Source organism: Muscardinus avellanarius (genome assembly GCF_963383645.1).
Source record: "Muscardinus avellanarius genome assembly, chromosome: 3".
Taxonomy (NCBI): Eukaryota; Metazoa; Chordata; class Mammalia; order Rodentia; family Gliridae; genus Muscardinus; species Muscardinus avellanarius.
In genome coordinates this window covers 88,411,842-88,431,667 of record NC_137788.1, presented here as the reverse complement: position 1 = coordinate 88,431,667, position 19,826 = coordinate 88,411,842, and the positions used below count along the sequence as shown (strand labels likewise).

Genomic DNA, 19,826 nt, shown 5'->3' with positions numbered 1-19,826 from the left:
TTGGCTGGAGACCAGACTTGTATCATTTGGACTGCTTAAATATTCATACAGCCTCTTCTGGCAGCTAACAGGGCTGCAGATTTCCCGTAGGAAAAAAAATACAAAAGATAACTACTGAATTTCCTAGCATTCAAACATGGTTGCTATGAACTAAAAACTTAAACATTGATTTTGGTTTACTCTCTTAGGCAAATGTATTTTTTATTAAACTCAGAACAGTAGTCAATTGGTTATATACATTTCTAAGCTTTTTTTCAGGGTACACTACCAGTGCCATATACTGACATTAACGCCAAAAAATCAAATTGTACTGCCAGTGCCATCTTCTTTATAATAACTTTCCGATTAACTTGAATAATAATTGACACATTCCACTTTCAGTCAACAGATTTGCTTTATAGAGTAATACATAATTAAAATTATGAACGACTGAGCTATAGACTAAATCAGACTGGGAGAAGTACCAAAATATTCCAAAGTGCGCATGATGGCACACAACTTGGATGTACTTTATTCATTGCAAATGATTGACACTATACACTTTTCATTAGCATAAGCAAAAAGGCCCAAACTATAGATATCAATTCATTGTTTTGTTTTATTTTTATTTATTTTTATTTTTTATTTTTATTGGTGCATTGAATTCATACATCTTAATGGGATAAAAAGTTTGTGTAGATCTCCATGTTTTATTTTTAGTTACCACATTTCCATCATCGTAATTGAGTATTTTTGATGTGCTAATTTTGACTGATAAGTTTGAACCAAGTAACTTCACAATTTCCCATGACAACATGAAAGCAAACCTTGGCACTGTATTAAACCTTAACTTCCTTCTTCAAAATAACACTTATTTGGTGGAAATCCACTCTATTTTATTTTTATTTTTGCTATCTATGTTCACTGTTCTGAACTCTCTCACTACTGCATATAAAAATTTAAACATTAAAAACATCAACTCTCCCCTTCTAACAGTACTGTTGAGCTTGATCTAAAATATACGTTCAGATAAAAGAAGCAGTACACTGACAGTGAAACCAAAAGGCCACTTGCAATATCTGTGCTCAGTGTTCTTAGAAGATTCATAATGTACATAAGAATTGGCCATTAGTAAGAAATGATTTGCTGGGCATGGTGGCGCATGCTTGTAATCTCAGCATTTGGGAGGCTGAGACCAGAGGACCATAGTTAGCGAACAGCCTCAGGTACTTAGTGAGGCCCTCCGCAACTTAGTGAGACCCTGTTGCAAAATAAAGAATTAAAAAATAGGGCAGGGGATGTAGCTTGGAGGTCAAATGCCCCTGAGTTCCATCCCCAGACTCGCAAAAAAAATAAAAAGGAAAGAAATGACTGTCAGGTAAGTAAAGTTAAATAATTGCTTTAAAATGTTTTTTCTTTAAAAATCATAAACTACAGCTAATGATTTGAACCATAAAGGCATGTGCATGTCTATAAGTATATGTACAGGTATATATACACATATATGCCAGGCGTGTACATAAAAGAAATAACTTCAGGAGCAGTCACGGTTTTTCTTTACTATTTCAGATGTACATCACCAACACAATCAAAGCCAAAGGAACCAGACTTGCCAAGCCGGTTCTGTGCTTGGGTTTAATGTGTTTGGCCTTTCTTACTGGACTCAACAGAGTAGCAGAATATCGAAATCATTGGTCAGATGTGATAGCAGGCTTCCTGGTTGGAATATCTATAGCAGTATTTCTGGTAAGTGCCAATGTATTTAAATATCATTGGGCTTTAATGAACTTGAATAGCTACCTGTAAGAAAAAGCAAAGGTGACTCATCGGATTTTTCTAAATGTGATGTATCAAATAATGATACTTATATTTTAACTTATTCATTCTTCTCTCCTGTTTGCCTAAAGTCAGGCTTGAGGGTGAAAAAATAAACCATTTCTCCACTTAAAGTTTAACAAAATGCTAATAGATAAAATGGAGACTGGGTTGCATGGTGGCGACACATGCCTGAAATCCCAGTAATTGAGAGGCTGAGACAAGAGGATCGCAGGTTCACAGCCAGCTTCAGCTACGTAGTGAGGCCGTCTGCAACTTAGTGAAACCCTGTTTCAAGTAAAATAAAATAAAGTATGGGCTGGAGTGTAGCTCAGACGTAGAATACCCTTGAGTTCAACCCCCAGTACCATATATAAGTGCACATGGCCAAACCACACACACACACACACACACACACGCACACACGCACACACATACACACACACACGACTGGACTTTTTGTATTTTTTAAAAATTTCCTTTGGGATATTTGCATCCGCAGGATGTAAAGCATCTCAGGTGCCCCCGGGTCTTGGCCCTGTGCTCCCACCAGCCCCTGTCACAGTGCTCTGATGATGTTCCCTTGTGAGATGGACCGTTTCACTCTAGCAACTGAAAATTCATAGATAGCTTCCAAGAAAAACACCATCTCAAATCATTTTTACCACATGAAGAGTATATATGCAGTGACTTCTAGTGACGTAAGTATTCTATCCATCCATACTGCTCTCACAAAGTGTGCGTGGAATATTTTTATCAGTTCTGATGGTTGGAAAATGTATTTTATCCTACTTGAGAGCATATCAATCTGTTATAAATGTTTGTATATAACATTTCACTTAGATAACAAAATGTATAGACACATTATAATTCATGAGAAATAATTTATTTTCATTTCTATTACATTTGAATAGCTTCTTATTCTAACCTTTATTTCCTCAGCCTCCTTTTACTAGTCTATAAGCAGTAAGCCAAACTGTATTTCAACATTTTAGTTTAAAAAAATGTGTGAGCACAGTTTATGCACTTATATCTTAGGTTATTTTCTTGAGAGTCTCCTGTGATAAAATGGTAACCATGACCTCATCTCTAGCCTATATCCTGCGCATAATTTTGTGTGTGTGCTGTTATACAATAGTTCTGTGATTCTCAACGCCAATGAAAATCTTAGGCTCAACCTTCTGTTAAAAAATATATTCTGAGTTGAGTTAAATTTACCAAAGTTTATTTGAGAAAAAAAAAAAAAGTTCTGGAACCAGGCAGCACGCCAGACCAAAGTTAGTTCAGAATACCCCACCCCACCACATGTGCAGATTATATAAATAGGCAGAGAAAAGGAAGTGCAGAATGCACTGGTCATGTGTTGGTAATTTTCAGCCACTGATTGGCTGGAAGTTCAACTACTATGAATGGATGCTGTGAATGGCTGAGATTCAGTTGCTTGGCATAGTCTTAGATTAGATTACAATCTGTTTACATGTCAGGCTAGGATAAAGTTCACTGTATCCAGAGGCCACTTAGGACCACTTTTTCTCATTTTATCAAAGAAATATACTTTGATCAAATTTCTCAAAATCTTCTCTCGCTCTGGCTCTCTCCTGCTCCCTCCTTTTTCCCTCCCTCCCTCAGAGGTACCATGTAGCCTCATGAAAACTGGAGGCCCAGGAACTGAACCACAACCTTTTCCCTGCTTTCACTCACCACAATTGAAACTAGCTAACATTTGAAAAGCAAAACCACTTTATATAAATAAAATAATCATAGGCAGCATCAGATATGATCGCACACATTGCATCTGTGAGATCTTATTCCTGCAATAACACATATCACAGATGTTTCCGGTGCTCGGGTCTAGAACATCTTCACTGGCATGTCATCCACTTTCCCGTTCGTCATTGCCATCCCCCTTACTTCTAATGAACATCCTAAACACTTTGCAAAGCCCAAACCGGAGCCTAGTGCCTTCCCAGTCACTTCCTACTCTGAGAACCATGAGGTGAATGATGAGCTGGACTATGGATCCTCCTTGAGATCATGATTCTCCCCTGTACACATTCAAACATTCCAAGATCACCCATCAAGCATTCCCAAACAACCAGAAAAAGGACTTCATGAAAAGTCATGCAAGAGCAATGCGATAATCATGTAACAAAACATATATTTAAGTCTTCATTCACAATAGCTTGAGTGTGAGTGCCTACAGGTATTGAGCACTGTGCCAAGAACTGGAGAAGTAAGGAAGAGCAGATAAACATGATTCAAAATTGGGGGTCAGGCAATAACAGTCCTGTTACTCCTTTAAATATCTCTTTTCCTATCATAGAATAAACATTTGCTGAGTCCCTACTCTAGTCCAGGCTCTGTGCCTGGTGCAAAAACAAATATCTGAAAAAGATACAGTCTATATCCATATATAGGTCACAGTCTGCTGTCAACAAACAGATTTTTACAGAGGGTCAAATGTAGTGATAGAAGTAGGCAGGAATGAGAAAGGGAAGGCACCAACGGGACAGGTTTGTAAAGTAGGTAGGTCTAGCCTGTGTTATTTGGAATGAGAAACAAAGAGTGCAGCACACAAAGACAATAAGAAAGCTTCCTGAAACTGGCATGTGGGCAGCCCCTGCTACTGCAGGCCAGGGTACAGTCATGTGTGAAAGAAGAGCACGACATCTTGGAAAAGGACCAGTCCCCCGGCATGAATGACAAGAGTCAGCGATGCTTCCATCCCCAAACACAGAGCAGAGGATATTCTTAATGACCTTGTATGTCATGAGAATAATCCAAGCTATTGTTTGAAAATATAGGTGATTTATAATCTACTGTCAGACTGAACTGAAACAAAAACACAGCCTGGTTGAACATCAGCTTCATGGACTCAGTTTGTATCTTGAGTAGTTTACTTAGCCTTCTGAGCTTCAGTATCCCCATCTTTAAATAAGGCTAATTACCATCTTTCTAAAGAATCATTCTTAGCAAAGATTCAGTGGAATCTCATGCATGGTCAGGGAATGGCTACATGAGTGACTGAAATAGGTTCCATAAATGATAGATTAGGAAAAATTATAGTTTGTTTTCTTTTATTCTCTCTCTCTCTCTCTCTCTCTCTCTCTCTCTCTCTCTCTCTCTCGTCAGGGGATTCTTTTTAATTTGAAACAGTGTCTCACTAAGTTGCAGAGGGCCTCACTAAGTAGCTGAGGCTGTCCAGAAATCGGGATCCTCCAGTCTCAGCCTCCCAAATGCTGGGATTACAAGTGTGTGCCACCACACCCAGATCTTATTCTCTTTTATCCAGTAGTAATTTTGTTCTTTAAGATATATTTGATGGAAATATAAAGCTCCAGATGAGGATAGGAATAGTTTATGAATAATCGGTGAAATGGTGCAAATTGCACTACTCTGTGTGTGTGTGTGTGTGTGTGTGAGAGAGAGAGAGAGAGAGAGAGAGAGAGAGAGAGAGAGAGAGAGAGAGAGAGAGAGAGAGAGAGAAGAGAGAAGAGAGAAGAGAGAAGAGGGGAGAAACTCCCAGAGAGAATGGGCAGGCGGGATGCTTTGGAGTCCGAGGGAACCGTGAGCTGATGTAGATGCAGCGGAGGGGACAATCTGTGATGATTCCTGGGTTTCTCATTTGGGCGACTCATTAGAACATTTATTTCGAGCTCTGACTCCAGCTTTGGCTTGTAATATCCTGGGGAATTTCCAATTATCTTTCATGTGTGCATGATTCTAAAATGGTTCCAAAACAAAATTAACTTTATCCTGCTCCAAGCCTCTGCATCTTGGTTGAAGGACCCCCCCAGTTACCAGACGCTCTGTTAGCCATTGCTTTTGATTCATTCTCCTAACTCATCTCCCACAACCAGTGAGTCATGTGGTACAAATTCATTTCCACCACACTCAAAAATCTCCCCTCCCATAGCATATTTTTGGCCTTCTGACCAGAACCTCTTAATCTGGATATTATTGTTTCTTACTGCTGTTATATCTATAGGCTCCTAGATGCTTCCTCATATAAAAAATTTTATTTTTTCTTTTAAAAATTATATTTTAATACTGGGGATTAAACCCAGGATCTAACTCTGAGCTACATTCTCAGAACCATTTTTGTTGTTATGAATTTCTTATTTTGAAACAGGGTTATTGGAAGTTTCTGAGTGTCTTGTTACATTGCTGAGGCTGGCCTAGAATTAATGATCCTCCATTCTCAACCTTCCAAGTACTGGGGTACAGGCAGATGACAATGTCTAGTTAAGAATTATTTCCAAATATCACCCCATTCTGCTTCTGTGTACATTTTAACAAGGCACTGTTAGTCGTAAAACAAAACCAAAATCTCTTTCCTGCTGCATCAAATCCAGACACCTCCATTAGATTCCTGGGGTCCTCGCTAATCTGGGCTGCTCCCTTCCTAGGGAAGCTTGTTTTCCCCTCTCCGCTGTGTACATAAAGTCTTCCCTTTGTGTCCAATCAGCTTCCTTCCTCTCTGACAATCACACTCTTTCCATCCTATGCGTTTGCCTCAACAGGAATGTCATTTCTTCTATAAACTTTAGAGAGCAAAGCAAGGAGTTGTGAGTCAGGAAAACCTACCTCTGCATCCTTCCTTTGCCACTTGCTGGATGAGTGCCCTTGTACACATCACGTAGACACCCATTATTCCTAGAACAGTGAGCCGGCGGGTCGAAAGCTGCTGCTCCTCCCCGAGGAGGATCCCTTATTCTTCATTTCACTTTTTCTCCTTGATGCATTTCAACCCTTAAGATACCAGGTCTATCATTTTTGGTTTTGTTTTGCTCTCGGTCCCACTAAAATGCAAGCTCCTTGTAGAGCAGTCTGTGTCTTCATTTTATTCATTGTATATATTTAGAATGGGGTCTGGTACGGTTACTGGTGATGATTAGTAGATATTTTATGAATGAATGAATGAATGAATGAATGAATGAATGAGGAACTATTTCATTTACTTCCCAGCACTCTTTTAATGGCTGTGAAATCCCACATAGAGGAAGGGCAGCCCAGGGCCTGATACAGGCAAAGCGCTGGATGTCATGGTCCTCACCTATATTCCAGTTCTTTACGCACCTGATATTTGTCTCAGGTAAATCCTGATTTCCCTAAGCAGTATCTCTGATTGCCTGGTTGTCTCATTTTTCTTTCTTAATTTCTACTACACTCTCAGTCTTGCAAGGAAGTATATTACATCATAAATTATCACTCTATGTACATTGTGTTCAAGGATAGAGAGCAGAATCCCCATGTTTAGCAATATATGAAAGCAAAAGCCAGTTAAACATTAGCTGTTGATTAATATTGCCTTAAAATATATGACTCAAAGCACTTCCAAGAATGATTAGTATTACAATGCCAGGAGTTAGAGTTATTGAACCACAAAAATAATTTGTCATGTTATCTTTGTAATCATAATTAATACTGGTTATTCATGTTATCTTTACTATATTAATTCCATTAATTCACATATCACCTCTTTGAAATGTAGTTATTGTTCTTCTTTTGCAAATTACCCTAAGGCTTAGGAATATTAAATATATAACCTATGTTAGCAAAGTTAGCACATAAAAGAGCCCAGAATTAAGATCAAAGCCTGTTTGACCCCATCATCCATGAACATGATTCCATGCAATAAGGATGATTTATTGCCAAAAGGAAAGAAAAAATGAACACAAATGAATTAGATTAATTCATTATCCCTACCTGGTAAAGAAAACAGAAATATATGCATATTAGTTATTATTTGTTAGTATCTTTATAGGAGAAGGTAGGCTTATACATGTGGAAGTCACTAATACAAAAATAGAATCTTTCAAAGGAAATTAAATTTAAATTGTATACTCATATCAGAAGATTTGAAAATATTTGGCTGCATGTAGCTTACTTATTACTCTTGTCATTCACTGTGGCAGTGAGAATCCAGAGGTGAGCAAAATACTCTGTCTCTGATTTATGAAGCATACAGTCTTGGAAGAGACACACATCCATCAAACTATCGCTCTGACCAATATGTAATTTTATACTAAGATTGTTGCTCTGATAAAAAGAATCATAGTTTCATGTAAACACAAAATAAACACACACGTCCATACACACACACACACACACACACACACACTAAAATGTCCTAGCCAGGGGCACAGGGAAGTCTTCTATCAGTTAGTGATGCTGAGATGGTACACAGTGACTAATTTAGATACAGACCTAAAGACAGTGGAGACAAGAAATATTCCAAATAGAAGGAAGTGAAAAGGAGCAAAAAGTACTTGCAAAAAGAAAGAAAAAGAAAGAAAGAGAGAAAGAAAGAGAGAAAGAAAGAAAGAATAAAGGAAGTTTCAAAGGTGAGCCAGCATTTACATGTTAGGAGAAAAAGGAAGCTAAGTCACAAAACAGTTTTAAGAGGGTGGTATAAGCCAGTTTGTATTTGAAAAAAAACATTCTCACATTATTATATAAAATTGGGGAAAGGCAAGTCTGTACTGGGGGACAATTTAGAAAACTATGCAGGAATACAGGAAATAGTTGATGGTTTCTTATTCTTTGGAGTTGATGGTAGAGATAGTAGAATTAATCAGATGCAAGAAATCAAGGTGATTAGGAAAAATGAGCAGATTCAGTGAGTGGTTGGGGAGAGGAGGTATAAAAGATAAATTTAATTTTAAGCTTTTTGTATCTGATTTAGGATGGGAGCAGGAGTTTGGGAGATATTGTGTTCCCCCCGAGGAGGTACAGGAATAGGGTCAGGAGATGGGCATAGCTCAAATTTAGTTCTGAATATTTGTTGAATTTGTCACCGTATCTTTGCCAATCAAATAAGTGAGTTAACTTAGTGATCTGTTGCAGTATCTTCAGTTTCTCATTAACAGAATTGATATCCTTGCCACTTTGGGTGGTACACTTCTATAATTCTATTACTTAAGAGGCTGAGACCAAAGGATCATGGGCTAGAGGCCAGTGCCTGGTAACTTAGAGAAACCCTGTTTCAAAATAAAGTAAAATAAAATTTGGGTTATAACTCAAAGTTAAAACACCCCTGGGTTCAATCCAGTATCACAAAAAATAAAAATAAAAATATATACCCTTACAACTAAGAATATCATTTCTCAGTTTTAAACTCAGGATGAAAATAATAGAATTAAAGAAATAGGTGTCTTGCTTTCTCTCATTATTTTTACTCACACTAAATCAATCCCAGGCATGTGAATATTAGCAGACAAAACTTAAATATTGGAATATAACTTTAAAGAAGATTTGCTAATTTCCTTCCTCATAATTTCAATAACAAGAGTAAAGAATAATAATTGTTATGCTAATTAATACCATTTAATAAGTATCTAATGTGTGTTATGTGCTCAAGTAGTCAAGTAGTTACATATGAATTCTCAGCTGCTTCAGTGCTTCAACCACTTTTAACTAATGCAGAGATAACCGACAGACCTTTTCAAAGAGTTTTACAAACCAAAATAATATAAAAATAATTCCACTAATTTCAGAAACCTACTTTAACTCTATATGAACATCGTCTCTTGTAGTCCTTATAGATATGTACATAGTTAATTTCAACAGATTTTTCTTCAGAAGATTTATCAGTAATTTTTTATCTGCTAATTTTCCAATAATTTAGTGTGTGTGTGTGTGTGTGTGTGTGTGTGTGTGTGTGTGTGTGTGTTACTGGGGATTGATTCCAGGAGCATTCTACCTCTGAGCTATACCCCCCAGCCCCATTTTTTTATTTTTTATTTTATTTATTTATTTATTTATTTATTTATTTACTTTTTGCGGTACTGGTGATGGAATCCAGGGACATTTTACCTCTGAGCTACATCCTTGGTCCTATTTTTTAGTCTTTTTTATTTTTTGAAATGATGTCTCGCTGAGTATAAAGGGCCTCGCTAAGTAGCTGAGGCTGTCTGTGAACAGTGATCCTCCTGTCTCCGTCTCCCGGATGCTGGAACCACCACACAAGTTTGCACCACCACACAAGGCTTATTCTTTATTTTAAAACAGGGTCCCACTAAGTTGCAGAGGGGTCTCACTAAGTAACTGAGGCTGGCTACGAACTTCTGATCTTCCTGTTTCAGACTCCCAAAATAAATTATAATACTAACAACAACAACCAAAAAGGAAAATGTCTACATACGTGTGCGTGCATTTCACAGCATGAATGTGGTACTGCTAGCTTGTTTTGTCATAATTGTTAGGTAAAATTCTGAATTATATCCTCTGTGTTCTAGAGCAGTGGTCAGTCAGCAAACTATAGCCTAAAGACCAAATTTTATCTGCTGCCTATTTTGTAAAGAAAGTTCATTGGAAAAGTAACATGTCCACTCATTTATGAACTGTTGTGGCTACTTTCCATCAGAAGGGCAGAGTTGAGCAGTTACCTTTGAGACTGTAATCCAACAAAGCCAAAAACACTATCTTCCTTTTCAGATAAAATTTTCTGATTTTATCTCTTGAACATCAGTATCGATTAGTTTCTTCATAGGGTCATGAAGCTGAAAACATCATTTGTTAGTAGATTTTTCAAGTACCCATCTCTAAGCTGTTACCATCCTTACATTAGAGATCTTGGTGGCATTGGTAAGACTGAGCAATCAAATTACCAGGACTCTATCTCTGTTTCTAACCTGTGATATTTCTAGGAGGCAGAAGGATAATAAAAAAGAGTTTATAAAGAAATGTTTTTCTGATGTCAAGTCTTATAGTATGAGTCTTTATTTTTATAGATTTGTAAACATTTTTTAAATTGTTTTTAAATGTGGAGAGTGACAAAGGTCTCATTAGCCCAGTAATAAGTTCTACTGAAGAAAAGGCTTTCCAGTGGAGCATTTGTAAAAAATATACAGCATAAATTTAAAAATGAATATTTTTATATATTTTTTTAAATTTGGAAACAGGGTCACTTAAGCCATCGAGGCTGGCTTTGAACCTGCGCGATCCTCCTGTCTCTGCCTCCTGAGCACAGGGATTACAAGCATGCGCCACCACACCCAACCTTAATGTCCTACCCACTAGTCAATATAAGTAAACAATAGAAATTATTTGCCTTATGATTTAATCCATTATATTTTAAATATCACCCACCTGTGTCCAAAAATTCTGGAATACATTGAAAAGTGCCAAACCCTAAGCCCCATCTTTTGCCATTAAATCAGAAACTTTAGGAGAGGGCTTAGGAATGTGCATTTTTAATATTGCCAGAACTTTATTTTTATGCATACAGAAGTATGAGAACCTTTGGGATATTATCAGCTGAAACACAGTTCAATTTCCTTTTTGTAAAGGGTGTTCTATTTCAGTAGCAGCTCCTGTAAAGTATTACTGAAATGCTAAGTATATATGGAACACAATAATAGACAATAAACTAGGTTAATTAAAAGGATGTTACTAAATAAGAGGTACCAGCTGGGCGTGGTGACGCACACTTGTAATCCCAGCATTAGGGAGGCTGAGACCAGAGGATCGTGGTTCATGGACAGCCTCAGCTACTTAGTGAGGCCCTCTGCAACTCAGTGAGACCTGGTTTCAAAATAAAGAATAAAAAAAAAATAGGGCAGGGGGTGTAGCTCGAAGGTCGATTGCCCCTGGGTTCCATCCCCAGACCCGCAAAAAAAAAAAGTAAATAAATAAATAATAAAAACAAGGTGCCAATTGTAGAAGGTTTGTTATGAATGCAATACTCTTGAAGAAATGAAAAATAATTAGCATTTAAATTATGTTGTAGGTTAGCAACATTAGTAAAAGGTTAGCTTGCTATGAGTTTTTATAAGGTTATGATGTTTTTGGGGATTGATTTATGCATTGACTATACCTTAATGAAAATTTTGGAATAATAAAATTGTGACTATTAATATAGCTACATATTTATATGAGACAATCTGGATGTAAAATTTTATACATATAATGTTTAAGAAATTTTAATGCTTTATTTCTATATTTAGATTTAGCAAACTGTACAAATGAGTGACATCAAAGGATGTATAGTTTTACCTAACTATGATTGTTTTCTGAAATTTTAGGTCGTGTGTGTGGTAAATAACTTCAAAGGAAGACAACCAGAAAATGAACATATACACATGGATAATGTGGCCCAGATGCCAATGATCAGCATTCCTCGAGTAGAAAGTCCTTTGGAAAAGGTAACCTCTGTACAGGTGATTTATAATTTAAATTCTAAAATGAGACTGCTGTCTATAGTAAATTAATCATTATTCCTGCATGTGGATCTGGAGATCGCCTGTAGTTATTGTTGATTCACTTAACTTCAGATTCTAATGTGGCATTTAGCAACAATTTAGCCACTGAAAAGATCATCTTAGAAAAAGATCATCTTGGAAAAATGCATATCACATTTAAAATATCTCTCTCGTGCTAAAGGCTAAGTACACGGAATTCATTCAATACTTTGTTATGGCTTCTTTATAAGGAACAACATGTGCTGGTCTCACACATAAACAAAATAATAAGATACTTTTACTTGAGAGTATATGCTTTTTATTAAAAATATTCCAATTTTTTCATATTCCGCATTTATGAGAAAGTGCTTTGTTATAATTCCTGACACACAATCAGGACTCAATAAATATTTGTTAAATCTCAGTGCACAAAGGTCTGGGAGCAGCAAAGGCGCAGTTCTGCTCATGAGGAGGCACTGAGGGTCAGGCTGGCGGGATGCAGCCAGACTGCGTGCCACTCTGCAGGACAGGTGGAGAGCCTTACCAGGCCTGGCGGTGATCGTAGAAGCAGGTATTTAACATCAACTTGTCTTGGGATTTCTGTGAACCAGTTAGGATAATATTTCCTAAATGTCGATGGAGGTATGGACATTTGTAACAAGCTACATGATTTCTCAGTTACTAGTGGTTTCTCCTCCCTGTCTACTTCCACCTCTTGATCAGCTTATCTTAGATAAGCTCAGTTGCATGCTCACCAGGTGTGGAGATCCTGTGATGATGTGAATCTCCAAGGGATAAGTCAACAAACGAAAGAAAAGGCTTAGAGACTGCAGTAAGATACAGTTAACTAACATGAAATGAAATATTTTGTATTTGGATTAGAAGAACAATTTCTACATAGGGCAAGGTGCCTTTAGGTTAAGGACACAAATGAAAAAAAAGCCCTCAGCACAATTCGGCATGTGCCAGCAGCATGACAGAGCTGCCAAAATAATTAGGAAATCACACTTAGAGAAAATGATATCCTGAATCAAGAGATTGATGATTTTCTGTGCTCCAGTCTGGTCAGGATAACTTAGAACGCTTTTTACTGCTCTTAGCAATAGTTATAAGGAGATGATTGTTAAAAATACAATAGCCAACACTCAAAAATTAGCCAACACTCAAAAATTAACCTTTTTTTTTTTTTTTTTTTTGGTGGTACTGGGGTTCTTGGAAACCCTTCTACCTCCCGGCTACACTCCCAGACCTATTTTTATACTTTTTAAATTTGGAAACAGGGCTCTTAAGCCAGTGCGACTGGCTTTGAACCTGCGCGATCCTCCTGTCTCCACCTCCAAAATGTGGTGATTACAAGCGTGCACCACCACGCCCGGCAAAAATTAACCTTTAAATGAGTGAACGAATGAATCCAGGACAGTGAGTGGCCTCAAAGTCATGGATGATGAGAGACTGTTGGAGGAACAGTAAATAATTAATCCAGAGTTTTCTTTTTAGAAAACTCACGAAAGAAGCAATAGCTTCCTGTAAGTGCATGAAGGACTATTGTGTAGCAGATGGATGGGATTTGTCCTGTAGGGGCTTTGAGATCACAAGTAGGACACAAGAAAGGAATGTGGATGTAAGAAACTACATAATGGCTAGAAAGCAGGGGAGAAAAACTTTCTGAAAATGGAATGATTGATATAAGAAAAGTTTTTTTTTTTTTTTTTTTTTTTTTACTATGGGGATTCCAGAAGAGCCAAATAATAACTTACTCATGATATTGTGTAGGAAATGCAAGCATTTAGGTGATACAAGTACTAAGAATAGTGATAGTAGTAGTCGTAGTAGTAGTAACAATAATAATGGCAACCATTTAATGGTCATTATTATACGTCAAGTACTGTTTTGATGGTTTCTATAAATTTCACAAAAGCACTTCTATGCTTTACAAGTATATTTCTAGTCCTCAGAACATTGTGTGTGTGTGTGTGTGTGTGTGTGTGTGTGTGTGTGTGTGTTACTGGGAATGGAACCCAAGGGAATTCTACCTCCAAGCTATACCCCCAGCCCTATATTTTATTCTTTATTTTTGAAATAGGGTCTAATTGAGTTTCAGAGGGCACACTAAGTAGCTGAGGCTGGCCATGAACCTGCGATCCTCCTGTCTCAGCCTCCCGAATGCTGGGATCACAAGCATGTGCCACCATACCTGGCTTCTCACAACAATTTTTAAAGATAGATCTCATTATAGTGGCAAAGACTGCCAGTAATCTACCAATATTTTCTCTTCGCTTCTTTTTAGTAACTGAATCCCTGAATTGTATCCATACCTATGACTGCCCAGTTCCAGTCTGTACTTCCCAGCTTCCCTTGCAGTTAGGTGTCATCATGTGACAAAGTTTAGACCCTTGAAATGTGGGCAGAAGGAGTAGATGCAATCTCTGGTGTATCTCTTTGAAGACTCTTACCCTGGGCACTTCACTCATTCTCACGAAATGGAAAAGATAATGACTAAAGCCAACTTAGAAGTCAATTTGTGAGACCAGTCTGTTCTGTCAACCTGTATCTCTCAATGAGTTCCTGGAGTAGCGTCCACATACTCACTCCATTATTGATGGCTCTAAGAAAAATTCATATTCCCTTCTAAGTATGTATCTATGTGAAAAATACATGTTTTTAAAACTGAATATATACACAAAATTAGATCTTGTTGGAGAAAGCAGTGAGACTGAGGAAAAGATATTAATCATATTTTGAAGAAAATGGTCGGGGTGAAAATGGAGTCTCTTCATTTTTGTATTTTTATAAAATTCTATTGAATAATAGTCTCAGTCTTCTGCTTCTTCAAATATTTATTTGCATGAGAATTCTGTAGTAGCTTCCTTGTGTTGCCAAATATTCTTTTATACTATTATATCACTATGTGAGGCAATTGATTTTAAAGATTCCTAATGCTGATTTTATACTAATTTATTTTTATTTACACTGCATTTAAAATGTTATATGGTAAAAGCAAAAAATATGCTATTAGAATCTACACATTGCCGGAAGTTTGTTGATTTCTTTCTTTCTTTCTTTCTTTTTTTTTTTTTTTTTTTGGTTGGTCACATCAAATTCATGTGCTTTTACTCTGTTAAGGGATAAAGATTATTTGAACCTGATTCAGTTCTCCCTGGCACTGGAGTGAGTACACCACACCCTCGCTGCTCTCTTCAATCCTGTTCCTAGGTAGAATTCTTTCTGGATTGGACATGATCTGTCCTCCCCACCTCACAAACACACAGACCATTGGAAGATCACAAGGCAAGGTGCAAAGAATACATTAGGAATATATTTCAGGCTTTCTTTGGACTGTGCTGTTGGGAGGACAATTATGTGTGCTCACCAGCCAACATGAGAGGAACATTGTCACTTAAGAGAAGTGCCTGTCTGTGTGTGTGTGTGTGTGTGTGTGTGTGTGTATGTGTGTGTGTGTTTTACTGTATATATTTTATACCTAATTGTACCCCCATCCCTATATTGTTTTTTATTCTGAAACAAGGTCTTGGTAAATTGCTGAAGTTAGCCTCAATTCTGTCTCAGCCTCCCAATCACTGGGATTACAGGCATATGCCACCCTCTCAGGCTAGCCTTTTATTTATTTATTTATTTATTTATTTATTTATTTATTTTTAATTTTTATGGGTGCATTATATTCATACATCATATTGGGGTAAAAAACTTGTCAGTGGAGTAAATATACTGCTTTTCACTATGGTTCACATTGGTGCATAAATGCAAAATTCTTCCCCATACTTTTATTTTTTTAACTTTGATTTTAATAATTGGCAGTTAAAGATGGCATTAGTTCCTTAAAGGTGGCTTTCTGAAAACTGAGCGGGAACCTTGTTAAAGTTTGGGTTGCAGGCCTTGCCAGTAGCTTTAATTTTACTAAAGCTATCATTTTTGTATGTCACTCTGTGTAGAGAAAGATAAGAGTTTCTTCAAGAAGTTATGTACTTATATGACCTCTTATGTTCAAAGTACATGCTTGATAAACTATAAGCTACAGAGTAATTATGGCATGCAACCATGCTTTTTTTATGCCAGCAATTTATCCCTTAATTACAGGGAGTTTGTCATATGGTTAATTACCATACTTTATGAGGAAAAGTCATGATTTTTCTGAGTGCTAAGTAAATCTGAACATTAATTACTTTTGATGTTATGAAAAGGATTAGTCATATGTGGAAACCAACCCATCATATATCCCAATGTCCACTAGATTGAACTACCAATAACTTAATTACAGCAGCTCTTCATGTCAAACCATGAAAAGTCTAAATGTTCATAAGTAGAGAAGAGTTAAACCAGGAGTGGTCCATTTCTACAATGGGATCAGTACCTTGGAGCATGGTGCTTCTGCGCATAGGTCTCAGAGGCACGCTGCCTGGGATTCGGGACAATTCTGAGCTCAGGCAACTGACTTCAGTAGTCAGTGACCCACTTTTCTTTCACAGATCGGTCATTTTGAGAGTTCATTTAAGCTAATAGCAAAGCACTTGGAACAGTATCCAGAGCCTGGCAAATTGTTGATAATTGCCAGTGATTATTATTTAAGTTAAAATGTAGCAGGTAAATCAAGAGAGGGAAATTTTCCCAATACATTATAAAATTTATGTATACATAAATATATGTAAATTTATATACGTGTGTGTTTAATGAAGCCAGATATTTGTAATATCAAACAAGATATTTGTCTCTAGTAGGACAGAAAGGACCATGTAAATAATGGGAGAGGGATGGAGAAATAGACGCCAATCAGAATGATGCTTCAACTTAAAGAGAAAACAGTGGACCATGACTTCATGTTCCTGATTCTTCCCTTCCTTTTCCTTCTCCTTCCTTTGTTTCCTTGCCTTCCTTCTCCTTATCTCTTCTTCCTTTTCCTCCCCCTCCTTTATCTCCCTCTCCTCCTTCTTCCTCTTTTTCTCTTTTTTCCTATAATGAAGTGCTATATTATCCATTAATAAGTATTTAACTAAAAATAATTACAATTTTAAAATACTATTTGGTTTTCTAAAGCTGCTCTTTTAAGGTCCTGGCTATGTTTATTAGACTGACTAGCAAGTAAGTTCAGATGGATCAGTGTTCTTTGAAATAATATCTCTGCAGGGTCATTTGAATCTCTGTGGTCCTTCCTTATGAATCTCATGACCTTTTTTGAAAGTGTTTAGTTTATTTCTCTCTCCAAATTAAGCACATAAATTTTGGCTGTAGCTCACTTGCCTTCATACCCAGGGTCCAGCTTTATTTGGCAGATCTGCAGCCACCTCCAGCTTGGGGTCTGTCAACCCCTAGGCTCTGCATGTGAAGTGTATTCTGCATGTGAAGTGTATTGATTCGTAAAGTTCCCACCCATCCAAGAACCCGGGGACCCAATTCTCTTTGAAGGTCTTACCACCTGTTTCTCATAAAAGCCATTAATTTCTGCCTCCTCCTTCAAGGGTTCATAGATTCCAAACAAAACCTGAAGGGTTGTTGGAAGCAGGCTATTTACGGAAACATAAATATGTTTTACTATCCCTAGGGAGTCCAAGAAACAAAGGCCTGACTGTTTTACTGGAATGTAAAGATGAAGCCATTTTACATTCTTATGTTGTTTCCAATATTGGTAAGAGTAATGAATTAATATCAATAACTTTGTCACTAAGAATGAAAACGAGTAAAATGTTAGGAATTTCTACTAGTTATAGTCTACATGAACCCAATTTGAGAAAATTAATCCCAAAGCCAGTTACATCTTTTCCTTCCTCTTGAAAAAGTACATTAATAACAGGCCTAGGGAAAGTACCATAAATTCCTTCCAGTAATTCAAAATTTCAAGGAGTGAGAATAAGAGGTAGGAGGAACTACGAAAATATCCAGGAGTGGTAGATATGGGTAAGACTGTAGTTCCATTCCTATTCTTTTGAGAAATTTCCATAGTAACTAGACTCATATATGATACCACCAAGAGTACACAAGCATTTCTTTTGCTTACTTCCTCACCAGCATTTTTTATTGTTGTCATTCTTGATGATTGCCATTTTGACTGGAGTTACATGAAATCTCATGTAACTTTGAATTTTGCTTTGAATTTTCCCAGTTGCTAATAATCTTGAGCGTTTTTCATACATTTTTATTTCTTCTTTTGAATAGTGTATGTTTAGTTGAATTGCCAACTTATTGATTGAGTTGTCTATTCTTAAAGATATAAATAACAAATTCAGCAAAATAACCAAATACAAATTAACTTACAAAAATACAAGATTTTTTAAAAAATTATTTTATTGGTGCACTGTAGCCTCACATCATAATGCAGATCACGTTGACAATGCATATATTCACACAGTACTGATATGAACACGGATATGCATATGTTGCTGTAGTTCTCTGATTTTAACCCCTTTGGAAAGATACCCGGGAGTGGTATAGCAGATCATATGGTCGATCCATTACCAGTTTTCTAAGGAATCTCTACCAATACCAAATCTGTTGAAAAAGAAATCTAGAAACGAATCCCATTTACAATAACGTAAAAAATAGTAATAGATATAACCAAGAATGTAAATCTCTACAATGAAAATTATAGAACACTGAAGAAGGAAATTGAAGACATTAGAAGATGGAAAGACCTCCCTTGTTCTTGGATAAGTAGACTCAATATTGTCAAAATGGCCATGTTACCTAAAGCAATCTATAGATTTGGTGAATTTTTATCAAAATACCACAGAAAGTCTTTGTCAAAATTATCATGGAACTATTTGGGTGTGGTGGTGCAGGCTTCTAATTTGCAGAACTTGGGAGGCTGAGAAAGGAGGATCACAGGATCTCAGCCAGCTTCAGCTACTTAGTGAGGTTCCCCCCCCCCCCCGCAAATTAGTGACACTTTGTTTCAAAATAAAGAATAAAAAAAATAGGACTGGTGATGTAGTTTGGAAGAAGAATACCCCTGGGTTCCACCTGCAGTACCAAAAAACCAAAAAACAAAACAACAACAAAAAACAGAATTAGAAAAAATACTCCTAACATTCATGTGAAAGAACAAAAGACCCATAATAACTGAAGTGATTCTGAGCAATAAAAAACAATGTTGGAAGCTTTACAATACCTGATATTTCTTTTTTTTTCATATTCTACTCAAACTAGTAAGTCATCAAAATGATGATATAAAACTCCATCTTCTTGTTCTTCCACTCAGAATTGATATGAAGGATCCCCTAGCTATTCATGGAAATACTTAAAAGATCATCCCTGAATCCTCTCTCAATTATTTTGGGAAATAAACTGAGCTAAATTTTTTCATCCTGAAGCATGAATAATCAGGACAAGAACTTAAATCCCTTAAAATGATTTTGTGGTACAGAAGAGAGATAAAACATTCCTTAAAAAAGACTACAAGAAATTTAATTACATTTTTTGTAGATGGCATCTCCTTTCCACAGTCAAGGATATTAAAGAAAACATGAAATTAAAAGTGAAAGATAATTTTTTCTTGTTCTCTTAAATTATTTTCTAACATTGCAAATAATGCCATGAAATGATTAAAATCAATGCTAGAAAGCACGTGGTAGAAAGTCCATACTGGAGAAAGTCAAAGCACTTATATTAAAGAAGGTTTAATAGTTGTATCTATCAGTATTGCAGCCATAATCTAAATATCTGATCTCATAACTTAGAAGAAAGAGATTTTTTTTTTTACAGTTTCAGCTTTTAGGCTTAGTCCATGTGAGACTGGGGACCACAGGGCACCGTAAAGAGAAAACAGGGGGGCTGTGTTTTCTGCATCACAAAGGTCAGAAGGGGGGAGGGAGAGATGCACAGGAGGAAAAGGAACATTCA

General features: G+C 36.7%; 1 protein-coding gene across 2 annotated transcripts in view; it reads left to right on the top strand.

Annotated features, from left to right (window-relative positions):
- PLPPR5 (phospholipid phosphatase related 5) overlaps nt 1–19,826 on the top strand; it is a gene marked incomplete at its 3' end in the record, with an annotated part of 123,513 nt that overhangs the window by 80,733 nt on the left and 22,954 nt on the right. Inside the window, exons 4-5 of one of the 2 annotated variants that reach the window (XM_080693404.1) lie at nt 1,549–1,725; nt 11,823–11,942. In XM_080693404.1, the coding sequence (XP_080549530.1) occupies nt 1,549–1,725; nt 11,823–11,942 (297 nt within the window). Of the gene's footprint in view, nt 1–1,548; nt 1,726–11,822; nt 11,958–19,826 lie in introns of both variants that reach the window. The other variant, XM_080693403.1, reaches the window with a different exon arrangement.